Source organism: Camellia sinensis, chromosome 4 (assembly GCF_055761805.1).
Source record: "Camellia sinensis isolate YWXY chromosome 4, ASM5576180v1, whole genome shotgun sequence".
In the NCBI taxonomy this organism is placed as follows: Eukaryota; Viridiplantae; Streptophyta; class Magnoliopsida; order Ericales; family Theaceae; genus Camellia; species Camellia sinensis.
In genome coordinates this window covers 62,118,261-62,143,413 of record NC_138964.1, presented here as the reverse complement: position 1 = coordinate 62,143,413, position 25,153 = coordinate 62,118,261, and the positions used below count along the sequence as shown (strand labels likewise).

Here is a 25,153-nt window from a genome sequence, read left to right as displayed (position 1 = left end):
GCTCGCATACACGCTCAGGTTCGAAAACTCCATGTATCACATTGATAACACCTTGAGGTGGGGCGTCGATCGGCATCCCGTTGGGGTTATTATGGTCCTGGGGGGCTGGTTGCGTCCCTCCTTGAATGTATTTATCCAAGTGACCTGCTGCTACCAACTCTTCCAGATGTTGTCTCAATGGTGTACAATTCTCAATGCGGTGCCCCTTTTCTTTGTGGAAGGTGCACCGTGATCTTTCGTCGTAGTCTTTCTATGCTTCTCCTAACTTAGCTGGCCACTTGACGAAAGGCTCATCTCTTATCTCGCTCAGAATCCGATATATCGGTTTCTTGAATACCGTAGTTATGGCAGTGCGGATTCTCAACCATCTTTTGTCCGGGTCTTCTCCGTTATCTCGTCTGCCACGTCCGTTTCTATTCAGCCGATCTACTGCGTTGACCTTTGCTGAGGTCTTCTTTTCTAGCACTGTAGTCGCACCAGATTTTGCTTTGGCACGTGCGCCATCCTCTTCTACCCTGATGTGCTGATGCACTCTTTCCATCAGGGCTTCCATGGTGAGGGGTGGCGTTATGGTGATTGAGTCCCTTAGTTTGTTTCTGACTGGAAGGCCTCTCTTGTATTATGCAATGGCGAGATTGGTGGGACAGTCCCCAATCTGGTTGAAGGTCTCCTAGTAGCGGTTGTTGTAGGATCTTAGGGTCTCTTTGTCACCCATGTCGATGGAGAGTAGCTGGTCGATCTCCACCGGGGTTTTAGTGTTTGTTCGGAACCTTGTTACGAATGCCTCTGCCAACTGTGCCCAGGAGGCTATGCTGCCTTCTAGAAGTTTTTTGAACCAAGTCAGGCCTAGGTCGCTCAGACTAGATGGGAAGAGGATACACATTAAAGCCTCGTTTCGCCGGTATATCGGCATGACCTGGCGAAAGTGGCTTAAGTGTGAGTAAGGGTCCATCTTCCCTTCATACGTAGTAAATTTGGGCTGAATGAAGCCTGATGGTAGGGGTGCATTTTCAATCGCCGGAACGAAAGGTGAGGTCTGCAGCCTCGCTAGTGCCTTGTCCGTTGGTTCGTAGGCAAGGCGCGGTATTGGCATTCCAACCTCGACGCTTCCATGCGAACGAGGAGCCAACCGCTGTAAGGTAGAGACTCTGTGTGGATCACGTGCCCTGGCATCCTCCTTGCATCGTGCCTTTTCCTCGAGCACGGTTCGTAAGTCGGATGATCTGGGCAACTCCGTCTGTCTGGATCTAGTTTGGTGCGTATGTGAGGGCCAATACGTGCTTCCCTCAGTGTACGATCTCTCAGATCTCGTCCTCTCAGACCTGGAGTGACGAGTTCTGGAAGACCTGGATTGAGAATCGCCTGTCCTGAGGCTTCTGCTCTCTTTTTGCGAGGGTGTGGTATTCCTACTACGGTTTTCCGAGTAGCGAGGGGGCGTCTTGCCTTTGCGCCCCTCTCCTGTCGCCACTTCCTTTCCTTTCATCTGGCGTTTCAAGGCTTCCATGTCCGCCGCCATTTTCCTTATTAACTCATCTTGCTCTTTCACGCAGTCTTCTAGAGCTTGAGGATCAATCCTCCGCCTTTGCCTGTCGGGACTTTGCGAACAAGAGTGGCGGGGGCTGTTAGTTCGCCTCCCTCTGGTATCCCTCCTGGGGTTGTGTTGTTGGGGCTCCAAATCCGCCATGGGAGGGACAGAAGGTAGCCCTTCTCGTCTTGCACCCCCATCTGGAGTTTGTCCGTCAATGGCGGACTATGGTAAATCTTCATTGTGCGCCATTGATTCTTTAAGAGGAAAAGCTTGATCAAGAGGTTCTGTCTTTGTCCTACTTCCCACAGACGGCGCCAATTGTACGGGAAAGAAATAAACCTTCTCGTATAATTCTATTGATCAAGTCTGCACTCCTCCGTACGACGTCGCTTTATCACCTGAAAATACAAACGTGAGCTAGCCGGCGGGTGTGTGCCGGAAACCTCTCCGATGCCTAAGTCAGCCTAATAGACAAGTAGACAAAAGCTCTGTGTATTCAGGAAGCAAAATTGTGTTACCTCTCCATAGGTGATGTTTGTGAGCTTTATAGGTTTCGTGTGGCATAATCCTAGTAGGACTCTTACTCCTCCATACAGAGTCCTCCTAGGATTCATACTCCTGAAAGATAATGCTTATCCTTCAACACCCCCCTTACTGCTTAAACCAAGTGAGATGGTTTTTACCTTGGCCGAACTCCAAAATGACCGAAGTAATCATGGCTATGCTGAGCCGCAGAATGGGCCGAACTATCCTCAATTCGGCTCTTCCCTATACTATTCTTACTTCGGCTTCTCATGTACAACTCATGGTATAGTTAGACCGAACTAACATGTCAAGACTGGTGTAACTCTGGGACCGGTCTAACTCCGAAGTACCATTAGACCGATCTTAGTTCGATCTTCCGTCGGACCAGGCTAGCTTCACGGCCTTAGGACCGGACTATCTTGAAAATATCCACACGACCGGAGTAATTTACATAGCCATTTTACTCGGCCCATTGTACTGCGGCTCATAACGGCCCATTACCCAGCTCGGCCCAATTTTCATATAAATTACCCTCTCAATACTGACACCTCTTGAAGTTTGATCCAATTATATCTCACTGCCTAATGTTTTAAAAATTATATTTCCACTCCTGTGGTTAATAGTTTCATTTTACAAACCTTCCTGCTTGTATAACAGGCAATAACTTCTAGTAGAAAAACAAATAAAATTACATTGAAAAAAAAAAAAACTAAAACAAAGGGAAAAAAATAGAATAAGTAAAACAAAGTAAGAAAAGAGAGAGTATATGAGTTCAATATTTTTATTTCGTCTAAATAATTAAATGATAAGAGTTAGTGTAATCTTTTAAATGTTAGACAATAATACGTATTAATTCAAACTTTAAGGGGTGTAAGTGTAATTTACCCTTGTAGAAAAAAGGAGAAGAGAGATGATATTAAGGGTTCGTTTGGGATGTGTGTTGGCTTTTTGGCAATTTTAGCTTGGAACTATAAAACCTCAGAGGCTTTTTTGGCTTTTTTGACTTTTGTGAGAGAAAAAATGAAATGATTATGGTTTAGATGTGACATTTTGTCTTGTTAAGCTAAAAAACATATTTTGTCTTTTGTAGCTATTTTAGCCAAAAAGCCCCCGTTTAGCTTATGCCAAACGAGGGCTAAGGGGTGTATTGTTGGGTAGCTTCTTCCCAACAAGCTAGGGAATTTTGATCATCGTTTGAGATGTTGGTTGACTTTTTGACTTTGTGGCTATTTTAGCCTCAGGCTAAAAGTCTCGTTTGGAATAAACATTTTGGCTTTTTTGACTTTTGTGAGAGGAAAAATAAAATGATTATGGTTTGAATGTGACATTTTGTCTTATTAGGTTAAAAAGTCTATTTTACCTTTTTGTTGCTATTTTAGCCAAAAAACCTCCATTTAACTTATGCCAATAAAAAACCTCCATTTAGCTTATGCCAAACGAGGGTTTAATGGCCAGAGGCCTTTCAAAACACCCACTTGCGTGTCAGGATTTGCCTGCCACACCTCGTCAAATGCGATACAAAAATTTAAGGCTACGGTTGATTTAGTTTTAGAATTATAATTTGCGTGTAAAATTATAATTTAAGTGTGAAATTATAAGTTGAGTTTTGAAAAGAGAAAATTTGTTTAATTATGAGTTTTGAAAAGAGTTTTGAAATTTTGAAAAAAGTTTTGAGTTGTATTTTGAGTTTCAAGTTTTTGAATTTTTTGTTGTATTTTGAAATTTTTTAGATTTATTTTTTTTAAATATTAAAAAAAATTTAAGAATAATTTATTCTTTTATTCTAAATATATAATCTTTATTTAATTATTTTATTTTATTTTGTAAATATTTTAAGTTTTTAATTTTAATATTTTAAACTCAAAATATAACTCCACACTCAAATTGTAACCAAACACATAACTTAAAACTCAATTCAAAAACTATTTTTAAAACTCATAACCAAACACATAACTCGAAACTCCACACTATTTTCAAAATTTCACAATCAAGTTGTAACCAAACACATAACAAAAAAATTAAAAAATATATTTATAAAATAATATAAAATATTTAAATATAAATTATATATTTAAAATAAAAAATAAATTTTTTTAATTTTTTAATATTTCAAAAATATATTCAAAATATTTTTAAAAAAATACAGAACACAACTGTATGAAATATAGTGCACATTAAAATATAGAAATAAATATTTAAAATATAAAATACTTACCCTAAAAAAATTAAATTAAGAAAAGTTTTAAATATTTTAAAAAAATAAATCTAAAAATTTTTAAAATACAATTCAAAACTCTTTTCAAAACTCATAAACAAACAAATTTTCTTTTTTAAAACTCAACTCAAAACTCATAATTCAAAACATGACTCCACACTCAAATCATGATTCTAAAAATTATTTTAAAAAACAAAACAAAAAAATATTTTTTAATTTTTTTTTTTAAATAGAATTTTGAAAAAAGTTTTGAATTGAGTTTTGAGTTGTGTGTTTGGTTATGAGTTTTGAAAATAATTTTTGAATTGAGTTTTGAAAATAATTTTTGAGTTAAGTTTAAATTTTAAAAAGAATTTTAAATTTTTTTAATTGAAATCATAATTTCAAAAGGGAGCCAAATGTACTACACAGGGTGTAAAGTGGTGATTTTAAATGAGAACAGTAGGATCGAGAAGACCTTTTCAAACATCTGCTTGTAGGAATGGCAACGGGCCGGGGCGGGGCCGGGGCGGGGCCGGGGACCACCCTCCCCGTCCCCGATCCCCGAAGATTACAAAATCCTCGCCCCCGCTCCCGATCCCCGGCGGGGGAGCCCATCACCCTCCCGTCCCCGTCCCCTAACGGGGATCGGGTTTCCCCGACCCCGAAATATCCCCAGACTTTTTTTTTTTTTTTGAATTTTGTTCAACAAAACACTGACTAATCAATATAATATCACAAATCAACAAACCAGATCTGAGTACAGATCAATTTTGTGAACAATACAGACAGATCAATTTTGAACAATATAGATAATTAAACAAATTAAAAGAAATTATTCTGAACAACACAGATCTGAGTACAAATCAACAACAACAACATCAGATCAGAGAGAGAGAGAGGACAAATCTAACAGATCGACGGTGTTGGCGAGATCGACGGTGACGGTGGCTGTGGCGGGGCCAGCGGTGGTGGCAGTGATGTCCCCGTGACTGTGAGAGAGCTGAGAGAGAGAGAGAGAGAAGAACGAGAGAGTTGAGAGAGAGTGAGAGGTGAGAACGAGAAAGTGAAGACAGTGAGAGAGTCGAGAGAGAAGATACGAGTGAGAGAGTTGAGGAGGGCGGTGGAGGAGCGGTGCTATTAGATCGGCGGAGGACGGCGGCGATGAGGAAGTTGTGACTTTCTTCTCTCTCTCTCTCTCTCTCTCACGCGAATTAAGCTGTGTTTGTGTGATTGTTTGAGGAAGGGGACGGGATTATAGTAATATATACACAGGGGTATTATAGTAATTTTATTTCGGGGAGAAAACCGGGGACGGGGACATGGACGGGCCGGGTCCGGGGCTGTGAAAGCTATCCCTGTCCCCGGCCCGAAACTAATCGGGGATTTAATTTCAAATACCATTCCCGTCCCCACGGGGATATTTTTCGGGGAAAAACCATTATGATCGGGGTCGGGGGGTCGGGTCCCCGTCGGGCCGGTTTCAAATTGCCATCCCTATCTGCTTGGTAGGGGTGTAATTTTGGCCCGTGGCCCGCGGGCGACCTGAAGCCCGCCAACGGCCAGAGGTGGGCCCGGTCCGTTAAGGTCCGCGCCCAAGCCCAGCTCGAGGCCTTGGGCTTAGGCCTGGGCCATCGTTTTGAAGCCCGACCTGCCCCGCCCAAAAGCTCGGCCCATCCAGGTCACCTGATGCCCAGTGTTATTTTTAATAGAAAATAATAAATTTTTGGTGAAAAAAAAAAAAAATGTTTAGGCCCACCCAAGCCCGCACCCTGGGCCTGGGCTTGGGCCTAGGCCTAGTTTTCTGGCCCGTGGGCTAGCCCGACCCGGCCCGATTTTTGGCGGGAGCCTACAAGGCCAGACATGGGTCAGGCCAGGCCGGGCCAAAATTACACCCCTACTGCTTGGGTGTCAAGGGCGCATGTCTCACACCCCATCAATTGAGATGGAAAATTCAAGTGTACAATACATGGTGTAAAGTGGTGATTTTTAAATAGGAAAATGCTAAGGATCTTAAATATTTTATATGAGTGTGGAATTTATATGAAATTTATGTGGTGTGGTTCTTATACTCATGTGAGATATTTGGTAAAATATTTGAAATGTCTAGCATTACTCTTTTAAATGAGAATGGAAGAGCACACATAAAATCATGGAGGTAGAGTGGCATTCAGTGTATTTGGTTTTAATTTTTTAGAAATTGAATTATTTGTTTTTTTATTTTTAATGAATACTTTTAAAATTTTAAGCATTTTTTTTATAGTTTTTTTATATGCACCTTATTTAAATATATCTAAAAAGTAAAATATTTGTAAAAAATAATTTTAAAAAATCAATAAATACACAAGAATATAAAAAATATATTGAATTTTTATATTTTTGATATTTAGTAAATTTTCTAAATTTTTTTTTTTCACAAATATTATACTTTTTAATAATATTTATGTTAGGTGTATCTAAAAATTAAAAAAAATTCTTAAAATATTAAAAAAATTCTGTGAAAGCAAAAAAATTTAAAAAAACAAAAAAAATTAATTTTTTAGAAAGTGAATCCAAAAATCCAAACCAAACAAGCTGTGTTTTTAATTTTAAGTCATTGAAAATTCTAAAATGGAAATTAAGAATAGGTAAGAGAACCCTACTTTTGATGAATACAAGATAAGATAAATTTTAATAATCTCCTATGATTTCTTTTATGTGTGGATTACTTATTTATCATTTAGAAATAACTATGTAAAGAGAATTCATGAATTTATGTTTTTTTCAAACAAATATGATTCAATCAAATGACTGTTAATGTATGATCAACTTTGATTTTTGATATAAATAATATGATTGACATGTGTCATAAGATACACATTTCAAGTAGTCAAGACCGATAGGAGTGAAATGAAGTTTGAACCGGAGAGAAGTTGTTCCCTCTTAAAATAATAGGCTTTTATTTATTTTATTTATTTTAAAATTTAAATAGAGTGGATTATAATAGGCCAAATGATTTTTTTATTTTTTGTACTATTTTTTTAAAAAAAATTTATTATTTAATTTTGTATAGATTTTTTTTTTTTTTTTATTATCACAAGATAGCAGTTAGTGTATTAATAAAGTTAGATTACAACTATACAAGTAGTGTGTATTCCACTTGGGGCAATCCCAATGTCTAAATAATTTTATTTTATTTTATTATTTATTTTTGTAAGGAAATTCTAATGCACAATCCTTTGAAAAAGGTGTACCATATGCATCTCTAATTATATTATTTTCTAATTTTTTATTTTATTTAATTATGATATTATTTTAATTATAATCCATAAATTCTTTAGTTATATGTTATGTTATGTTTAATTTGTATTATGATTTTTTAATTATCACTAAAAAAATTAAAATTATGTTAATTATAAAGTGCATACATACACACACCTAAAGTATAAAGTTGGGATGCTCGTGGTTCGGTTGCTGCCAGGAAACTTTCAATTCGCCATCTATCCATCAGATTGGCGGATTGAAAAAAATCAATCTGTATTCATACGCCGGTTTGTTGGATGTAGATTGAGCGGATTGAAGGATTGACAGATGGATGCGAATCGATTTAACGGTTTAAACTTCTATAAATTTTGAATATAATACAACTTGTTATATCAATCCAACTCAACATAATTAAAAGATTATTAAGTAAATTGTCATATACCAATAATAAATACATATGAGAAAACCATGTATTATCAAAACTATCTCATTACGTTTTTTTATTCAAAAACTATTTACTTTAACTTATTAAAAAATAACAAAATTAAACTTTATATTTTCTACACATAATACCAAATATCAACACTTATCATTTGATAAAAGAATTTCCAAATTAAAAACACAATAGAATGTCTAAACTATTTTTCAAATAAAAACACAAACAAAATATTTAAACAAATTAAAAACACAAAATCTTATAAATTATTATAGGTGCTCGTAATTTGACGGTTCAGTTTCGATTAAAAAAATCTCAAATCCGTCATCTGTCTAAAATCAAGTAGATTAAAAAAAATCAATCTATAATTATCTACCCATTATCACACAATTATCTAAAATGTGACGAATCAATTCAACACCATCAATATCGACAAATCAAAATATCCACGATCACCCATGGTAAGTGCATAAAGTGCCAAGTTAATAGCACGTGCACGTAACCTTCTATATTATTTTATACTATAAAAACACGTAGCCATTCTCTTGTTCTAGCATAGGAAAACCCCTAAACCCCCTCTCTGTCCCTCTCAAAAGCTTTTTTTGGGGTTGATATCAGATTCTGTTTGATTTTGAAAAAAGAGGACACACACAATGCCTCGAGCGTCGAAGAGAAAATCAGAACCCCTCAAATCATCTAAAGTCGATGGTGTTAGTTCTGGTAATCAGTTTATATCCGATATATCTATAATGTTATGGGCATTAATTACTAGTTTTGCGAAGTACAGATCATATTTTTATCATGAAACCCCTAATTTGTCTCTCTCTCTTTTTTATACAAATCTGCTTTGGTTGTTGTTTGTACGATGTGGGTTTTAGCTTATGCATACATGGCTCTGTTTTGGCTCTTCAATGTAGGTGAAGTTCTGATTTTGGGGATAGATGTATGGTAAAAAACAATAATATTAGTCAAAGTTTTCAAATTTGGGTTATAGATAATATGTTATTGGTTTATGTTTATGATTTAATGGTTTTTCATTTGACTTGCTAATAATTTAGTTTAATTAGATCAAAGATACTGTGGAATTTTTTTTTTTGAAATCTTGTAAAAAGTGTGATGGGCATTCCAAGGTCCGTAATTATTAGTTTGTGATTATATTGAGTGGGATTTGTTCTTACCGTGGCCATTGGCTAGCCCCAGTGGGTGTGGGATTTGTTTCTCAAAATGGGTCTTTTGTTGGATTTAATTTCAATATTTAGGCCACCAAAAGGAACCGTGTGAGTTGTAGGAATTTTTCTTATTCGTTTTTGTTAGTAAGCATGCTTTTCGCTGGATTGTGCTAGTATTGCCTCTTGTGGCTGTTAATTGAAAGAAACAAGGGTACAAAGAAGCTTCCCAAAGAATCTATTGGACGAAAATATGAGCTCATAACCTCCTTTTATGATGATGAATCATAATTACGCAGTATCTTTGAAAAAAACAAAATTTTTACTTTGTTGTTTGATGGTGTATAGTGTGGTGAATTGTAGAACTTTAGACTTCCTTACTGATGTCGGGTGACCTCTGTAAATTTTGGTTCTGTTTATTTTTGTATCTTGACTTGATGCGAAGTGGAAGAATGATTGTTGTTGCAATTAAAGTGTTAACAGTCACCCTCTGCTTACTTTTGGAATCTGTTGTAGAACAGATAGGTTGAAGCCTCTTGTAAATGTCATCTCTTTGGACTTGTTTGCAGAACTGGTAGACTGAAGGTTAAGACCATATGCATATGAAGAACTTGCCTTACTATTTAGTATAGGAATTAGATTGCTGTAAATTTAGTAGTCTCCGTTGGGTACTTTTTTGTTGACTTCGGTACGACGCTTTTGCAGTGACAGTAAACTAATTCTTTGAATTTCTTTCATTGGCGGAAAGACTGTTATATTGGGTATGAGAATAAAAAATTGCACAAGTTCCATGTGTTGAAGAGACTGCCTTGATGACTAATGAAAACCCAGGACAACCATTACGATCTTTCTTTTGCAGTTTATTGTATGTAACGATGTACTCTTTGTTTTTTTTTTTTTTTGACAAATAAAGATGGCACTTTTTTTTTCCCCCTTCTCTAATAATAAATATGGTCATGTTCTTTTTCATTATCTTAGTTCATGTTCATTGATATTTGCTCTTGCTTTGGAACCTTGAAATTGGATATGATCAGCCCTCCAGTATCGTAAAGAATTGCTATTATTTTTTATGATATTTAAAAAAGAAGTAGAAGCTCACATTTGAAAGTAAAGAAAAATTTCTAACATCTTGTATGGATGGAAGAATTTCCCCACTAAATTCCATTTAATTGTTAGTAGATTCCTAAATAATAATTGTGTCTTTTGTCATAATATTATACCATTACAATATAATTAAATGTTTAGGACATGTCCATGCTAATAGAACACAAGTGATCACACCAGAATGGTGCACCCTCCTACATCCTATCACTACCCTTGGGATGGTGAGAAACTTCCCACGTAGGCTTTGTCTGGTATTTGAGTTTAGTTAAATTCAAACACAAACACCATAGACACAAACAACCTGTTACAAGAGATGATACGGCTCTGTGTAAGAGTTATGTTTGCTGCCCAAAGGTTGCCTAAAAATCTATAAATAGATGCATAAGCCTATGTCTTAAGACTTAGGGTTTAGGGAAGTATTAACCCTTGGACACACACCCACACCCACACCCACACCCACACCCACACCCACACCCACACCCAATACTTGTACTTAAATCCATGTGATCAAACTACTATCATTGCCAGTTGTCACACTTATCCATCGATTATCCTATATTTATAGTAGGCTTAGTAGCAATGGCTTGACAATGACTGTTTGGACCAAGGTACTTTGTGATGAACACATCAAATGCAAGTTTTGAGAAATGTATGAACAATTAACTTTTTCCTTTTGGTATAAAGCCAAATGGGCAGAGTGCAAAGAGTAGAGATATTTAAGATATCAATTGCATGCATATTATATATATATAGCAAGAACAATAGTATGACTACTATTAGTGATTACCAACTTCATTATAATGCGACTTCTGATGTACTAGTTTTTAGTTGTTGTTTTGATGTAAGGCATATTCCTCTACCCATGAACCTTGAATGTGCTGAGCTATAAAGAATTTTTTTTGTATTAAGTAGTTAAAATTTTCTGTATCCAATTGTAATTTATTAATGAAAAAAAAGTTCTTATTGAACATATTCTAACTTTGCACCAATTTTAACTTTTATCACCTAATGGTTTTTTCATATGCTATTATGTTGTTCAGCTTCAAACAAAGCTACAATGAAGAAGGGGGAACCTATAGATGATCTTTTCCATTCATATGCAAATAGGTCGTTGGGCATGATTGAGTAAGTATATTTTGTATTAGTTCACAATTAATGCAAACATCAATAACCACTGAATGTTCAAAATTGTTTAATGCTTAAATTTATTGATTCATAACTCATAGCTTTTCGTAATTCACAGTAGGAAAGTTTACTCTTAATTTGTTCATCTATAATGTGAAACCAATGCTTTATTTTTCAATTTCTGCTATGTTGGACACCCATGATGGTTTGCTTCATGTTTCATAATGGTGAGAATAGATTGATCACCACTCCTGTTTAGAAGCTTGCGTCTAGAAATGTATTATTTGATATAGAGAGATTTTAAGGCAGAATTTGGGCTAGATTTTGGTTGGACAATGTGAAACTGATTTCCATACTTCCTTTTAGGAAATATTGCTTGTAAATAGTTCATATATGTCAAGTTTTAACTGGTGAATCACGTGTTACTTTTTGGTTGTTCTGGTATATTGCAATCTGAAAACCTGTAATCCGAATGAATGGTTTGTTTCCAATTGCTCCACACAACAACACGTGTTATGTTTACACATGCAAGTTGCAACATAGATACGACATAGACATACTGATTTAAAAAAATGCAGGACACGATAAGTGAGGGACACAAAAAGCATATGATATTTATATTTATTATATGTTATATATATGAATATATCGTTCAAAGATGATGAATAAATACAATATACACTAATTCTTCTAAATGTATTTTTTTGTTCTTTTATCAGTGTATCGTAAGTTATTTTGTTCAAACTTATAATTAGTTTTGAGTGGGTTTAAGCAAGGGACATGTGTATCCTCCAATCCAAGTGTCTAAAGCTTGTCGAGGTCTAAAACAAAATTAAAAAAGTAGGACAAAATTTGACGAGTTTGGACACATGTCAGGAAGTGTCCGGTGAGTGTCTGCGACACAGACACAATATGAACATGCCACCTTCTTAGAAGTGACTATGTTCCTTAGGTTTCAATTTTTATTATGAATAATGGAATGTGCAGTGGTGATGTTTTTGGCTATGCCATGCTTATATTTAGGGGTCTAATTTTCATACTATGCTATTCTTGATTCCTATTATATTTTTTGAGAATAATTGATATGCCCGCTTTTCCAACCTTTTTTAATAATTCTTTTGCACATAGTGGGATGTTATTATCTCAAAAGATTTCTGTTTTATCAACATACTATGAAGATTGAATGATCCTTTTCATTATTATGAACCTTCAGACAACACACGTTGTCAATCTAGCTGCCTAGGTCTTTAGTTTCACCCATTGTAATTGGCCATTTGTGTGCCCTTCTATCTGTGGCAGCACAATTACCCGCTATGTTATACGGACTCGGCACTTTGGGGCGAAGTATCCATGTCGACACGACATGACACGGGTGTGGGTGTGAGATTTGTGTCGGATTTGCCTCTTCTCTCTCGGACACGGCTAATCAAAAAGGAAGAAAGTTGAGATACTTGCATTGATGTATGGGTTCAAGATCTTGATCTGTGTCTTTCCATCTTCTTCTCTGTTTTGATCTCCTTTTCTCTCTCGATCTTCTTTTCTCTCTCTATCACGATCTACTTCTCTCTCTTGATATCTCTCTCGATTGTTCTGTGTGTGTGTGAGAGAAGAGAAGAGAAGAGAAGAGACAGACTCCATCTTGTGCTACTGTGCTACTGAGAGAGAAGCGAAGAGGAGAACATTTGACTGGCTGCTATTGCTTTTTTGTATCAAACCCTAATGGGCCAGGCCAAATAAATAAATAAAAAGGTTGGGCTTATTGTATAGCGATCCCGGTTTTGACCTACCTCTTGTGGTGTTCCGGACTCGGGTTTGTATAGGTTTAGATGGTGGTTCATGTCTTGTTTCCCTTGTCTTCCCTTTATTTTGGTTATCGGGTTGTCGTAGCGTGTTTGGAACAGGTTGGTTGCTTGTCTTTCCAAACCTTTGTTGCCTAGATTTTGGCACTTACGCTCGAGCGGGCATTTTTGCGCTTGAGCGGACTTCACAAATTTTGCTCCATGCTCGAGCGGACATTCTTGCGCTCGAGCGGGATCCTCGTCTGCAAAACTGCCGGAAGAGCGTATTCCACACTCGAGTGGAGGTCTGTGTCTAACGCTCAAGCGGGGAGTTTCACGCTCGAGCGGACTGCGTGTACAACAGTCCGTGAGAGTGACATTTTAGATCACTTTTTCAGTTCTCTCTCTCTAAAACTCTCCAAAAACCCAGATCTGGACACTCTCTCTCTAAAACTCATCTTCTCTCTATATTTTCACCTAGATCCATGGAGATCTTCACCCTAGTGTCTTTTAGAAAAAGGTAGAACACCTCAAGAGCTTCATTTTGATTTAAGTAGAAGTGGGTTTCGACATCTTTGGAGTTTCAACCTTGCTTTGCTCGTCTTCTCTTCTTGAGGTAAGGATTTTCTACACTCTCATATGATTTTTAGCTTAGTTATTTGTTATTGTGTATAGATGATGAGATTTGGTTGTGATTTGGACAAATTTAGGATTTGGGTGTGAAATGAAAAGAGAGGTTTTTGATGAATAAGGAATAAATGAGTATGGGGTTTGAATATGAGGTTATGTTGTGCCAAATTGGTTGATTTTGGTATTTTGGTTGATATTTGGAAGAAGAGAGATTTTGCCCTAATTTTGGTGAAACTATTATTTTGTATAAATAATTGGAATTCGCATTGAAAATGTGAAATTGGATGATCATTGATATAGGTGGTGGAATTGGATATGTATTATCTCACACCTTTAGAAGTTTTGAATAAACTATTTATTTTGAGATTGAATGTGTTTAGAAATAACTGTATTGGGCTATCAGTGGAAGATAGCTATGATTGTTGTAGAAATTGTGTGAGGATTAAGTGATTTAATACTAATCTATTGTTGGTTGTCATTGAATATGACCATGTTTTATAAGCATTGTATATGTATGCTTATTTGGGAGGAGAAAGGAGATGTACTCCATATGTATGTTTGTTGGGAGGAGAAAGGGGATGTACTCTACATGAGATTATGTTTATAAGTACATTGTATATGTACGTTTGTTGGGAGGAGAAAGGGGATGAATTCCAGGGAAAGCAAGTTGGCCAGAGTGTCCTGGGTGAAAGTCCTGAAGCCTTGTATATACATGCGTGCCGATTCTCGCCGATGAAATATCTGTAAAATGGCAGATTGGAGTGTCTATGTGTATCTTGTATAATTGAGGAAAACCATTCAGTTGTAGTCTCAGTTTGGTTGTTGAAAGATAATGGACTAAACTCATGAATCAAGTAGTATAAATGAACTAGAAATGAATTGAAAGAAAATGTGTTCAAATTGAACTTAGTAGCATATGAATATGCAGAATTGGTGGATGTTTTAGTACTGGCATTGTTTATGCATATGGTACTTATACCTTTGCTAAGCTTCATCTATTGCGTTAGATTATTTCTACTGGCCTGTTGGCTCACCCTATATGAGGACATCATTTTTAGGTGCAGGTGATATGTTTCCACCAAGGCAACAGCGTGGAGGGACATTTGGGAAGCAAGAGCTTCTTTAACATGCTTTGTTATTTGTAAAGCCAAGATGTAATGAGTGAGACTCTCTTTTGTGTAACCAAGTAATGACTTGGGAAGATGTAAGCCTATAGGGCATTTGACTGTATGTTTAACTTTTATGAACAAACTCTGATGTATGAAAGTATATTGTTTCTCACAATTATTCTGCATATGAGTTATTTTTATTGTATTATTTTGGAGGCGTAACATATTGGCTAGTTAATATTATAAACCCTAATGGGCTGGACCCAAAAAATTAAGGGGTGATTTGGGATGATCTAAATAAGTGCACTTTTTGACTTTTTGTGAAATATGAATTGGGTATGGATTGGGTTTGAAGTGATGTGGCAGAGAGGTGATGTGACTTAAATAAGATGATGCGACTTAAATAGAATAGTGACTTTTTAACTTTTGACTTTTTTAGAGTACCCCAAACAAATAAAAAGCTTGGGCCTATTGACTGGTTTGTATCATAATAATTAATATTATAAATCATAACGGCCTGGACCCAAAAAAATAAATAAAAAACTTGGACCTATTGGCTGGTTTGTATCATTATAAACCCTGATGGGTTGGATCCTATGAAGTACGGGTGCGGGTATGGATACTAGTACGGGTATGATATGAGTACACCAATACGGCAAATTCTCAAAAAAGTAGGGTACATGTATGGGTACCGCTGGGGTACGCAATTTTTTTATTTATTTTTTATTTTTTATAATTTATAGCTAAACATCCAACATTCAAATCAAAGTTTCAATATCAAAACTAAAAAGAGAACAACTTGTCTAAAAAGTTATATAATTATTTATTTTTCTTTTAATTGTCTAAAACAGGATACAAAAGAGAGTAAAACCATGACTCATGGGTAAAGGGTGTTGGAAATAAATTACATGATATTTTCAAAATTTAAAGAAGAATAATAAATGCTGCAATAAATTCTAGAATCTGCAAAAAAAAAATCATTTTGTCGTACCAGTGCCGTACTCATGACGTACCCCATGCTGTACTCATGACGTATCTAAATGTATTTGCTGCTCCCGGCATGTATTCGGCGTATTTGGTACGCATACCGCTGTACACACCCGGTAAGTATCCGGTACTCGTACGGTACCATTTTTGAAATACTCGTGCTTCATAGGTTGGATCCAAATAAATAAAAAAAAATTTGGACCTATTTATAAACTCTGTTCAACAATAACATGGGTTGTTCTATGACTTATCCATATGTTTGATCCTATTTATAAAAAAATTGTTGGGTCAACTTTTTTTTAACTCATCTTCATATAATAAATATATTTAAAAAATAACTATTAACTCATCTTTATATATTAAATATATTTTTAAAATAACTATTTAACGTATCCTCTTAGCCGTATCCACATTTGGATCCATATCCACGTATTCTCAATTTTTAGTTTTGAAGTGTCCGACCCCCAAATATACACCCGCATCCGATACCCACACCTGAGTCCGTATAACGTAGCTTACCTGTTTTATAGGTTATAGGTTAGCAGGTATTACCATCTTTCTATCTTGGTTTTTACCTATATTGCTCTAGATGATGAGGGCTGCTGATGGCAAAATTTTTCAATAAATGGTACCTAAAAAGTATGGACATAGACACGTGACATGATACCGACACATTGGCATGGAATTTTTTTTAAAATGTAGGACACGACAAGTGGAGGATAGGTGCAAAATATAAAATTTTATATATTTATTATATATTATATGTGAATAAATAATTATTAAATGTCATATATATAATTATTTTAATCCAAGATAATTTAAATGAGGAGAATAGGTATAAACTTACATTATTTTTGTTTTATTATTTGATTCTAAGTTATTTTATTCAAACTTGTAATGTGTTTCATTTGTGTAGAGTGTCGTATTATGTCAATGTCAGACCTCTGTGTGCTAAAACAATTTCCTTGTCACTGAAGAGAAATAATTGCCGGAACTGATTTATGTTCATCAGTACCTCATTATGACAATCTATGTCTTGCATTGCGATGAAGTTACTGCTTCTATAAGATCAATGCTATATGGACTTTTGGCTTTGATTTTCAGAAGATCAAAACATAAAAAAGGTTCTTATATTTTTGTTTATTTATTTGTTTGTTTTTACCATTTAATGTCTCCTTTGCAATGAATGATTTATATATCATGAAATTGGTTAAACTTCAGGTAGATAGGTGTTCAAGAGATTGATGTAACACTACTAACCCAAGCCAATTTTGTATGTGTGCTTGTGCAGTCCGGAAGGAATAGAGGCACTTTGTTCAGATTTGGGAGTGGATCATACTGACGTCAGGATATTGATGCTCGCTTGGTATGTCAGTTTTGTTGACATGTAATATGTATATGACCAAAACTAATTTTAGTTCCAATTTCTCCTAATTCTGCTTAATATAGCTGACAATCTGCATGCAACAGGAAAATGAATGCCCAGAAGCAGGGATATTTTACACAGGTAAGTGCATTAATTATTACAACCATTTCCCTTAACTATTATTATTGTTATTGTTGTTGTTATTAGGAAAAATACTACACAAACTAACAAATCTTACTGACTAATGTGTCATGCAATAATTTGGAATCTGAAATAGGACCCACTTCAATCAATGATATGGTAGGTGTCACATCAGTGAGTGAGAAAATTTATAAGATTTGTTAGTTTGTATAGCATTACTCTTATTATTATTGTCATTTTAACATTTTAAAATATATATATATATATATATTTTAACACTACTATTCTGTTGGTATAAGATAAATTGTTTGGATGGTATCTAATTTTATCTGCTTTCTTGGATATTTATAATTTTTGTCCTTTGTCAAAAGTAGACCATTTGGAAAATTGGAGAATATTACAATATAGGACCATGAAAAATACGAAAATACCTATTTGAACTGTATATGAAAATATGTACAAAGAAAATAGTGGAGCCTTGCGGTAATAGATGAGTATATGTATGTTCAATTTCATGCACATACGTCAGCACAACTAAAAGCTAGCAGAAAAGCCAAACAAACAAAAGCTAAATCCAAAAGCCCATAAAAAAGTTTCATATTGTAGAACAAGCGGTCTTCTTTTTGTTCATATGCATTATGGGTAGTCAAGGTAACAGCTACTGTTATTCTCCTCTCTGCATCCGTTTTGGATCTTGGATTTTTGGGGGTAGTGGTGTTGGTGTATAGGAGTTGGCAATTTCCATGGGCAAATTTTGAGCTTGGTTGTAATGGATTGATACGTTAGATTGAGCGTTCAAATGTGTTGCGGTTTGAAGATTGACATAAGCTATGCAGAGATGACTACATACTCGTAATAGATATATACTGCATGAGCCATTAGTTTTAATTTCACAAAATTGACCTATTTGACTCATTCCCAGTCCCGGTAGGTTTTGGAGGCAAAAATTTGCAAAAAATAAGACCAAGGGGTAAAATCTGAGGGCCCTGCTTGAAGCGGCTTGTACTCGAGCTGTCTCCACAATGGTTTATGTTATATGGCTTCCAGCACGGGACCCCAATCCACGATGGTCAACTTAGCATGGATATTTCAAAATGTGGAACTTGATTTGCATTGAATTTAATTCTTGATGTCATACCTTTTTTTCTCTGTTCTAGATATTTATTTGTTGCTAACTGCCTACTTATGAAGTGTTCAATTGGTCGACTAGTTTTATGCTGTAATGTTTCTGCTGTGTGTAATTATCTTGTTTGTGTACCCATGGAAGGACTAGTCTTCATCATCACTTTTCTCAAGTATTCTATTATATTTCTGTTCTGGAGATGGATGAAAAATCCAGCTAGAAAATACTGTTAAAATTGATAGTTTAAATTTCCTTCTTTTTAACAGGATGAGTGGCAAAGAGGCCTGAAAGCTCTTACTGTTGACACTGTAAATAAATTGAAGAATGCACTCTCAGAACTAGAGAATGAGGTATTTTATTCTTGCAGTTTTCATCTGGTTGATTATTGATGATTCCATGATGATGAAGACTTCTTAATAGTGCTATTACTGATCGTGTACTGTTTTCTGAAAAGGTTAGGATGCCTCAGAATTTTGCAGATTTCTATTCTTTTGCATTTCAATACTGCCTAACAGGTGAGCTTTTAGACTTGTCAAGCACGTGTTTAAGTTAATGGAAGTGCACCGTATTGTTTCATGACATTATCTTGTTTCAGTTTTGAGTTTGATTTAAATTTTTATCATTTATTTATTTTTAATTTTGCTGGCCATTTTTTCCCTCTTTCAGAAGATAAGCAAAAATGGATAGATGTTGAATGCATCTGTGACTTGCTAGATATTGTTATGGGGTCCCAATTTCCGTCCCAGGTTGCCTTATTCACCAAGTATTTAAAGGTGGGCGGCACTTATTTCTTTCTACCCTCATGATTCTTAGGTGTTTACAAAACAACTTTTGAATTTTTTTTTTTTTTTTTGTCTATGAGATTATTCATTTTGTATTTGTCTCACTATCCTTGTTCGATTAATTGAAAATGGCACATTCTCACCGTCTCTGTAGTTTTGTTGAATTAATAATATATTAAAGACTTTGTTGTATATGTAATTCGACAAGTTTGAATTACTTGTGATGTAATTATTACAAATTTATGATATTATGCATATTAGAGTACATATGTGGAAATTTATTGTTGATGAGTTTTGTAAAACTAAAAATATGATGTAATGACATTGACAATAACTAACCGAATAACACTATACAATGGATTTCTTACCACTAGACATGAAGGTAGTGGGGCCTCTATTAATAAATACATGTAGGCCCCATTGCCTTGGTGTCTAGTAAGAAAATTGGTAAGCAATCCATTTATGAATACTATTACTCTTTAGAGAAATGCATCTTGATCTTAGGGATCATGATCAACATCTTAATTATAATGCTATCCAATGATTTGATTTGTGATGTTTGGACTTGATTTTTCATCAGATCCAGAATGATTACAAGGTGATTAACATGGATCAATGGACAAGCTTTCTACGGTTTTGCAGTCAGGTATCCCGATTTTTCAATTTTACCACTTATTTTACTTTGCGCTTTTGTTTATTTCTGTTGTTCAGACTGCTGTGCAATCATTTTTGTATCTATTTTGGTAGGTAGATCTATATATTGAGCTCTTCCGCTGAAAAGCAACAATACATGACCAAATTTTGTCCATAATTTCATTCAAAATCAATTTCATTCTAGATATATTCCCCCAATCCTCTATTAGAATCTGAACCACTTTTATTTTGTGTAATATTCAACATGTTTTGGTTTCAATTTTTTGAATTCAGTTTTCTAAAATTAAGTTTTTTGTTTTTTGTATTTTTTTATTTTTAGTAAATATTTTTAAAATTTTAAGCAAATTTTTACTTTTTTCAGATGCACCTTACTTCGATGTAACTAAATAGTAAAATATTTGTGAAAAAATATTTTAAAAAATTAGTAAATACATAAAAATATGAAAAATGTACTGAATTGTCTTATTTTTTTATTTTTTTTGTATTTTTGGTAATTAGTGAATTTTTTTGAAATTTTTTTTACAAATATTGTACTTTTGAATTGTATTTATATTAGGTGTGTCTAAAAATTAAAAACAATTGCTTAAAATATTAAAAAAATTCATTGAAAACAAAAAAATATGGAAAATAAAAAAGTAAAATTTTTTAAAAAGTGTTTTTTGGAAACCAAAACCAAACAAGTTAATTATGGATGAGGTTTCTGGGTCTGTTAGCTTGTCTTTCACTTCGCTGAATGTACCTCTCATTAATACCCTTTTGTGCCACATAATATGGCATTGGCATTAATATTTTGTGTGCCTGTTTGTTTTCCACTTTTTTAGGGGTGTAATGTGCTCAAAACTGACCGAAATTTTAGATTTTGGTTTGTTTTTCATAAGGTACAGCCTATTTCGGTTTTGAAATTTATTCCATCGATAAAAACTGAACCGACTAAAATATTATATTTAAATATTTTTATATTTTAATTCTTTGAGCATTACAAGGTAAGTGACTAATATAATACACTTTTTTGTGATAGCAACTAGGGAGTATACACTTATAGAGTTACATTCATTCTTTTTCTTTATTGTTCTCAATGACCTCATGTAAATCCCTCTTCTATGCCAAACTGACAAAACTAAACCGTACGATATAGTTTGTGTCGGTTCCTCAATTGTCAAAACCGAAAGGTTTAGTTAGGTGCTAAACTTTCCCTCAACTCTGACTTAACCGAACAGTTTATCTACAGGTTTGCAACTTCTCTAGCTTGAAATTTTAAAACACATGCTTTAGTACTTGTACATAAAAATTTAGGGTATTTTTTTTTTTTTTTTAAGGTAGTTTTTCTTAAAAGTGGAAACAAACAGGCGCCATCTTTGACTCCATTAGATGTATTATTTCTGTTTTTTTGAGCCAGTTTCAGTTGCATTTATGAAGAGTTCTTCCTCTTACTCTTTCCTGTTTATTGCAGATAAGCTTTCCATACCTTAAAAATTATGATACAACCGAAGCTTGGCCATTAATCCTTGATGATTTCGTCGAGTGGATGAGAGAAGAAAAGCTAGCCACAGCAGAATCTTAATACCCTTTCTATAGATTATAGTGCTAATCAGATGAGGTAATCATAAAATCCACATTTCCAATTTTTTTTCTTTTCCTTATTTTCCACATCATTTAGCGGTTAAAGTTAATTTACATGTGCTCGACCTAACAATCAAAAGATTTGTATGTTTTAAAAAGGATCGACCAATTGTAACCGACTTTGTTGTGATTGATCTGTTTGCCCTTTCCAGGACTTTGCCAAAACCCTTTGAATGGATGTTTTTTTTGAAGACTACTTGACTGGAGCTCTCTCTTGTATGCCAAACTACTTAAAAATTCTTCATATAGTTTTTTTTAACAATATCAACTCCTTGGACAATTAATTGGTACCCTCCCATTTCTGTTTTACTGTTGAAGGGAATTGATTTATTTTAAGGTATAGATGAATAAACATTAATAGAAGTATGGGCAAAACACCAATAAGTCCTAAGTTAGAAAATGTTACACCATTTAGTCCCGAATGTTTTTTGTTGGACTAATAGGTCCTATTTCTCTAAAAGCTTACTATAGGCCTTTTTATGTCAAACATTATTCATCAAACATCAAACATTAATAACGTCAGAAGTATTTATCAAACATCAAACATTACCAACGACAAAATTATTCGTATAATTTCGGTGAAAACGTTATCAACGTTAGAATTATTCATCCAACATCAAACATTATAATCAAACATCAAACACAACTATTAAACATTAAGATTATTCATCAACCATCAAACATTATTTATCAAACATTAAAACATCAAATTTATTTTTAAAAAAATTGAAACTAAACATCACAACATTATCATCAAAACAACATAAAAAGTAATGATTAAACAATTTTTTTAATAGCGATTAAACATCACGATTAAAATAACCCTAATGTTTAACGATGTTCATCCGATGTTTGTGGGTGTTCATCTTCGATTTTAATGGTGTTACAAATAGATATTATTCAATGATGTTTAATCTCCTTCAAGCCTACCTCCTGTCCACCATCCCAACCTTCCCCTCCACCTTCATCTCCACAAACTCCTCCACCGTATCCAGCACCAGCCTCATCGCGTCCACCGATTCCTCCGCCGCCGCCGCGATCTCCGCCCTCAGCGCCACCGACTCCTTCCTCTTCGCCAAAGTAGGCGTATGAGGATTCGGCTGAGCAAATCGTTGTCTCTGATCACTTTTTCGGCGGCGGTGAGAGTGAGGTTAGTGGTGGTGTTTACAGAGAGATGGCGGCGTTGTCAGCGTTGGACGGAGGAGGAGGCCATGGCGGCAGAGGCGGTGGTGGAGAAGGTCGATCGCCAGGTGAGTCAAGGGAGAGGGAGAGGGAGAGGGAGAGGAGTAGGGTTAGGGTTAGGGGTGGGGAAGAAGAAGAAATAGGAAGAGTGGAGAATGAGGGATTATACATAGCGAAGAAGAGAGCTTGGTGAGTATTCCCCAATCTGGCAATCAAGGGTTCGACTGTTGATGTTGATGTTGACGTTGATGATGTTGTTCAAAGGTGGGTTTTGAATTTTGTTTAACATGATGTGGTGTTTGATGTTGTTTTGATGATGTTATTTTGATGATAATGTTGTGATGTAAAAAAGGACTAAATTATTTTGATGATAATGTTGTGATGTAAAAAAGGACTAAATGGTTTATAAAAAAACATTCAGGACTAGATAGAGTAACATTTTCTAATATGGGACTTATGAGTAATTTTTCCTAGAAGTAATTGAAATTCAAATTACTAGCTTCATTTCCTTGTTATGAAATTACAAATAATAATAATAATAATAATAATAATAATTCCAGAGTTTGACTATTGTAACAAAATAAATTGAGTTTTAAATTTTATCATTTAAACTCTAAACTTTTGATTTATTTTTATAACCTAAACCGTTTGCCTATTTCCATTGAGTAAAATTGAAGGGAAAATAAGTATGTCAGTAAACTCAATGAAAAAAAAGGATATTTTAGACATTTTATGTATACTCACATCGATTTTAATAGCTAAATTACTCTTTTTTTGTCTTTTTTATTAAACAAACATAGGTAAATCATTTAGATTGAAAATAAATCAAAAGATTAAGATTTAAATTGATAAAATTACAAAAACTCAAGGTTTGTTTTGCTACAAAGCTCAAACGCTGGGTTTTTCGTGTTATTGTCCCTATTTTTTTTTTTTTTTTTTGGTTGGCTAAAAGAAAATAGGAGGAGGTGACTAACTTATGGCAACCTTTCATGGGTGGGAAGAAGATCCTTCCCATTGGGGTACCGGACATAAAGGGTCTAGACAAGCCTAAACATGAATCGCAAGTGCTTCTTCTGCGTGCGGATCCTCTAGCAGTGAGGGTCGTCTAGAGTTTGGTAGAGTAATACAAAACAATGTTTTGTTTAATATAAAAGAAAAGAAAAGGGAAAAAAAAGAAAGAAGAGCTAAACGAAGAGAGAGAGAGAGAGCGATAACTCACTCTAGAGGATCTGGGCGCGCTTCATCTAGGCGAGTTAAATCGTAACTCGACCCAATCCTCAGCAAACGGGCATATAATGGTAAGGAGCCAGTGGCTCTAGAGTCTCGTGCTCCCAACGACCACTAATGAGACTCAAACCCATTACTTTATGTTCACCAAATAATTTAGAAGAGCAACTCTAATAGGAGAGGCATTTGGGGTAGACATTTGTTTGGTACATTATAAAATGGAGCTCCAACAGGGCAAGCAATATGATAAATATTTTGCCTCACCGTCTCTTTTATGTGGAGAGCCTTGGAGGGTATGCTATCAATTTTAGAAGTATAGGAGATACTAAATGACTTTAATATAAAAAAAAAAAAAAAACTTTTATCGTATACAGAAATAACATATAAAAATGCCTTGTATTCAAAAAGATTATTATAAAATTGAAATTATTTTATGACTATCCAATGATATTTCCACTAATATGGTAGTTAAAATTGCATGACACAAATGGCAGTGCCCATGTTAATTAATTGGAATTGTGAATGTTATAGCTAGGTTTGTAATCCTATTTCTATAGGAGATGATGGGTGAGTACTAATGGACTTTGATCAGCTTTTGTGCTTGTACTCATGAGCTCGTTTGGAAAGGAGGGTTGGGTTGGGTTGGGTTTGGAGCTATTTTAGTTATAAAAAGACAAGATAAAGTTTTTAACCTAACAAGACAAAACATCACATCCAACTCATTATTATTACATTATTTCTCTCATAAAAAATCAAAAAGGCCAAAAAGTCATTCCCAAATAAGGATTTTTAGTCCTAGACTAAAATAGATAAAAAGTTAAAAAGTCAACCCACTTCCCAAATAAAGCCTTAGTAGGCATTAAGCGTACCATTATGGTTTTAATTTAGATCTATTGAATTCATTTGTTAATCATTTTAGTTTATTATGGTCTCTGTTAGAACATGGGTGTCAAAAGTGCAGTGAAGCAGTAGTCACTTGAAAGGTTATAACTAGAGTTTCAAAAAACTTGTACAACTCGCTTCTATGGCTGGCAAAGTGTATACATTGCCAACTTGTATTATAATTAACTAATCAACCAGACACACAAACTAAAAAAACAAACAACTAATGAGTTCATTTAAATAGAGAAGGGGAAACCAAATCCCCGTGCCTAAAGCAGCTCCCAACCACTAGGCTACCCTTTTGTCCCAGTCGGCGCCATACCAATAGAGCCATGTTTGTTTGGATGGACT

General features: G+C 34.8%; 1 protein-coding gene across 1 annotated transcript; it reads left to right on the top strand.

The window, feature by feature from the left end:
• Window positions 1-8,467: 8,467 nt before the first annotated feature.
• Window positions 8,468-21,874, top strand: LOC114279477 (uncharacterized). Its single transcript, XM_028221724.2, has 10 exons — window positions 8,468-8,646; window positions 11,237-11,321; window positions 17,117-17,191; window positions 17,296-17,332; window positions 18,722-18,805; window positions 18,910-18,970; window positions 19,122-19,228; window positions 19,818-19,883; window positions 21,342-21,488; window positions 21,664-21,874. The coding sequence occupies exons 1-9, from the start codon at window positions 8,580-8,582 to the stop codon at window positions 21,450-21,452; spliced, it is 693 nt and encodes a 230-aa protein (XP_028077525.2). The 5' UTR covers window positions 8,468-8,579; the 3' UTR covers window positions 21,453-21,488; window positions 21,664-21,874.
• Window positions 21,875-25,153: the final 3,279 nt, after the last annotated feature.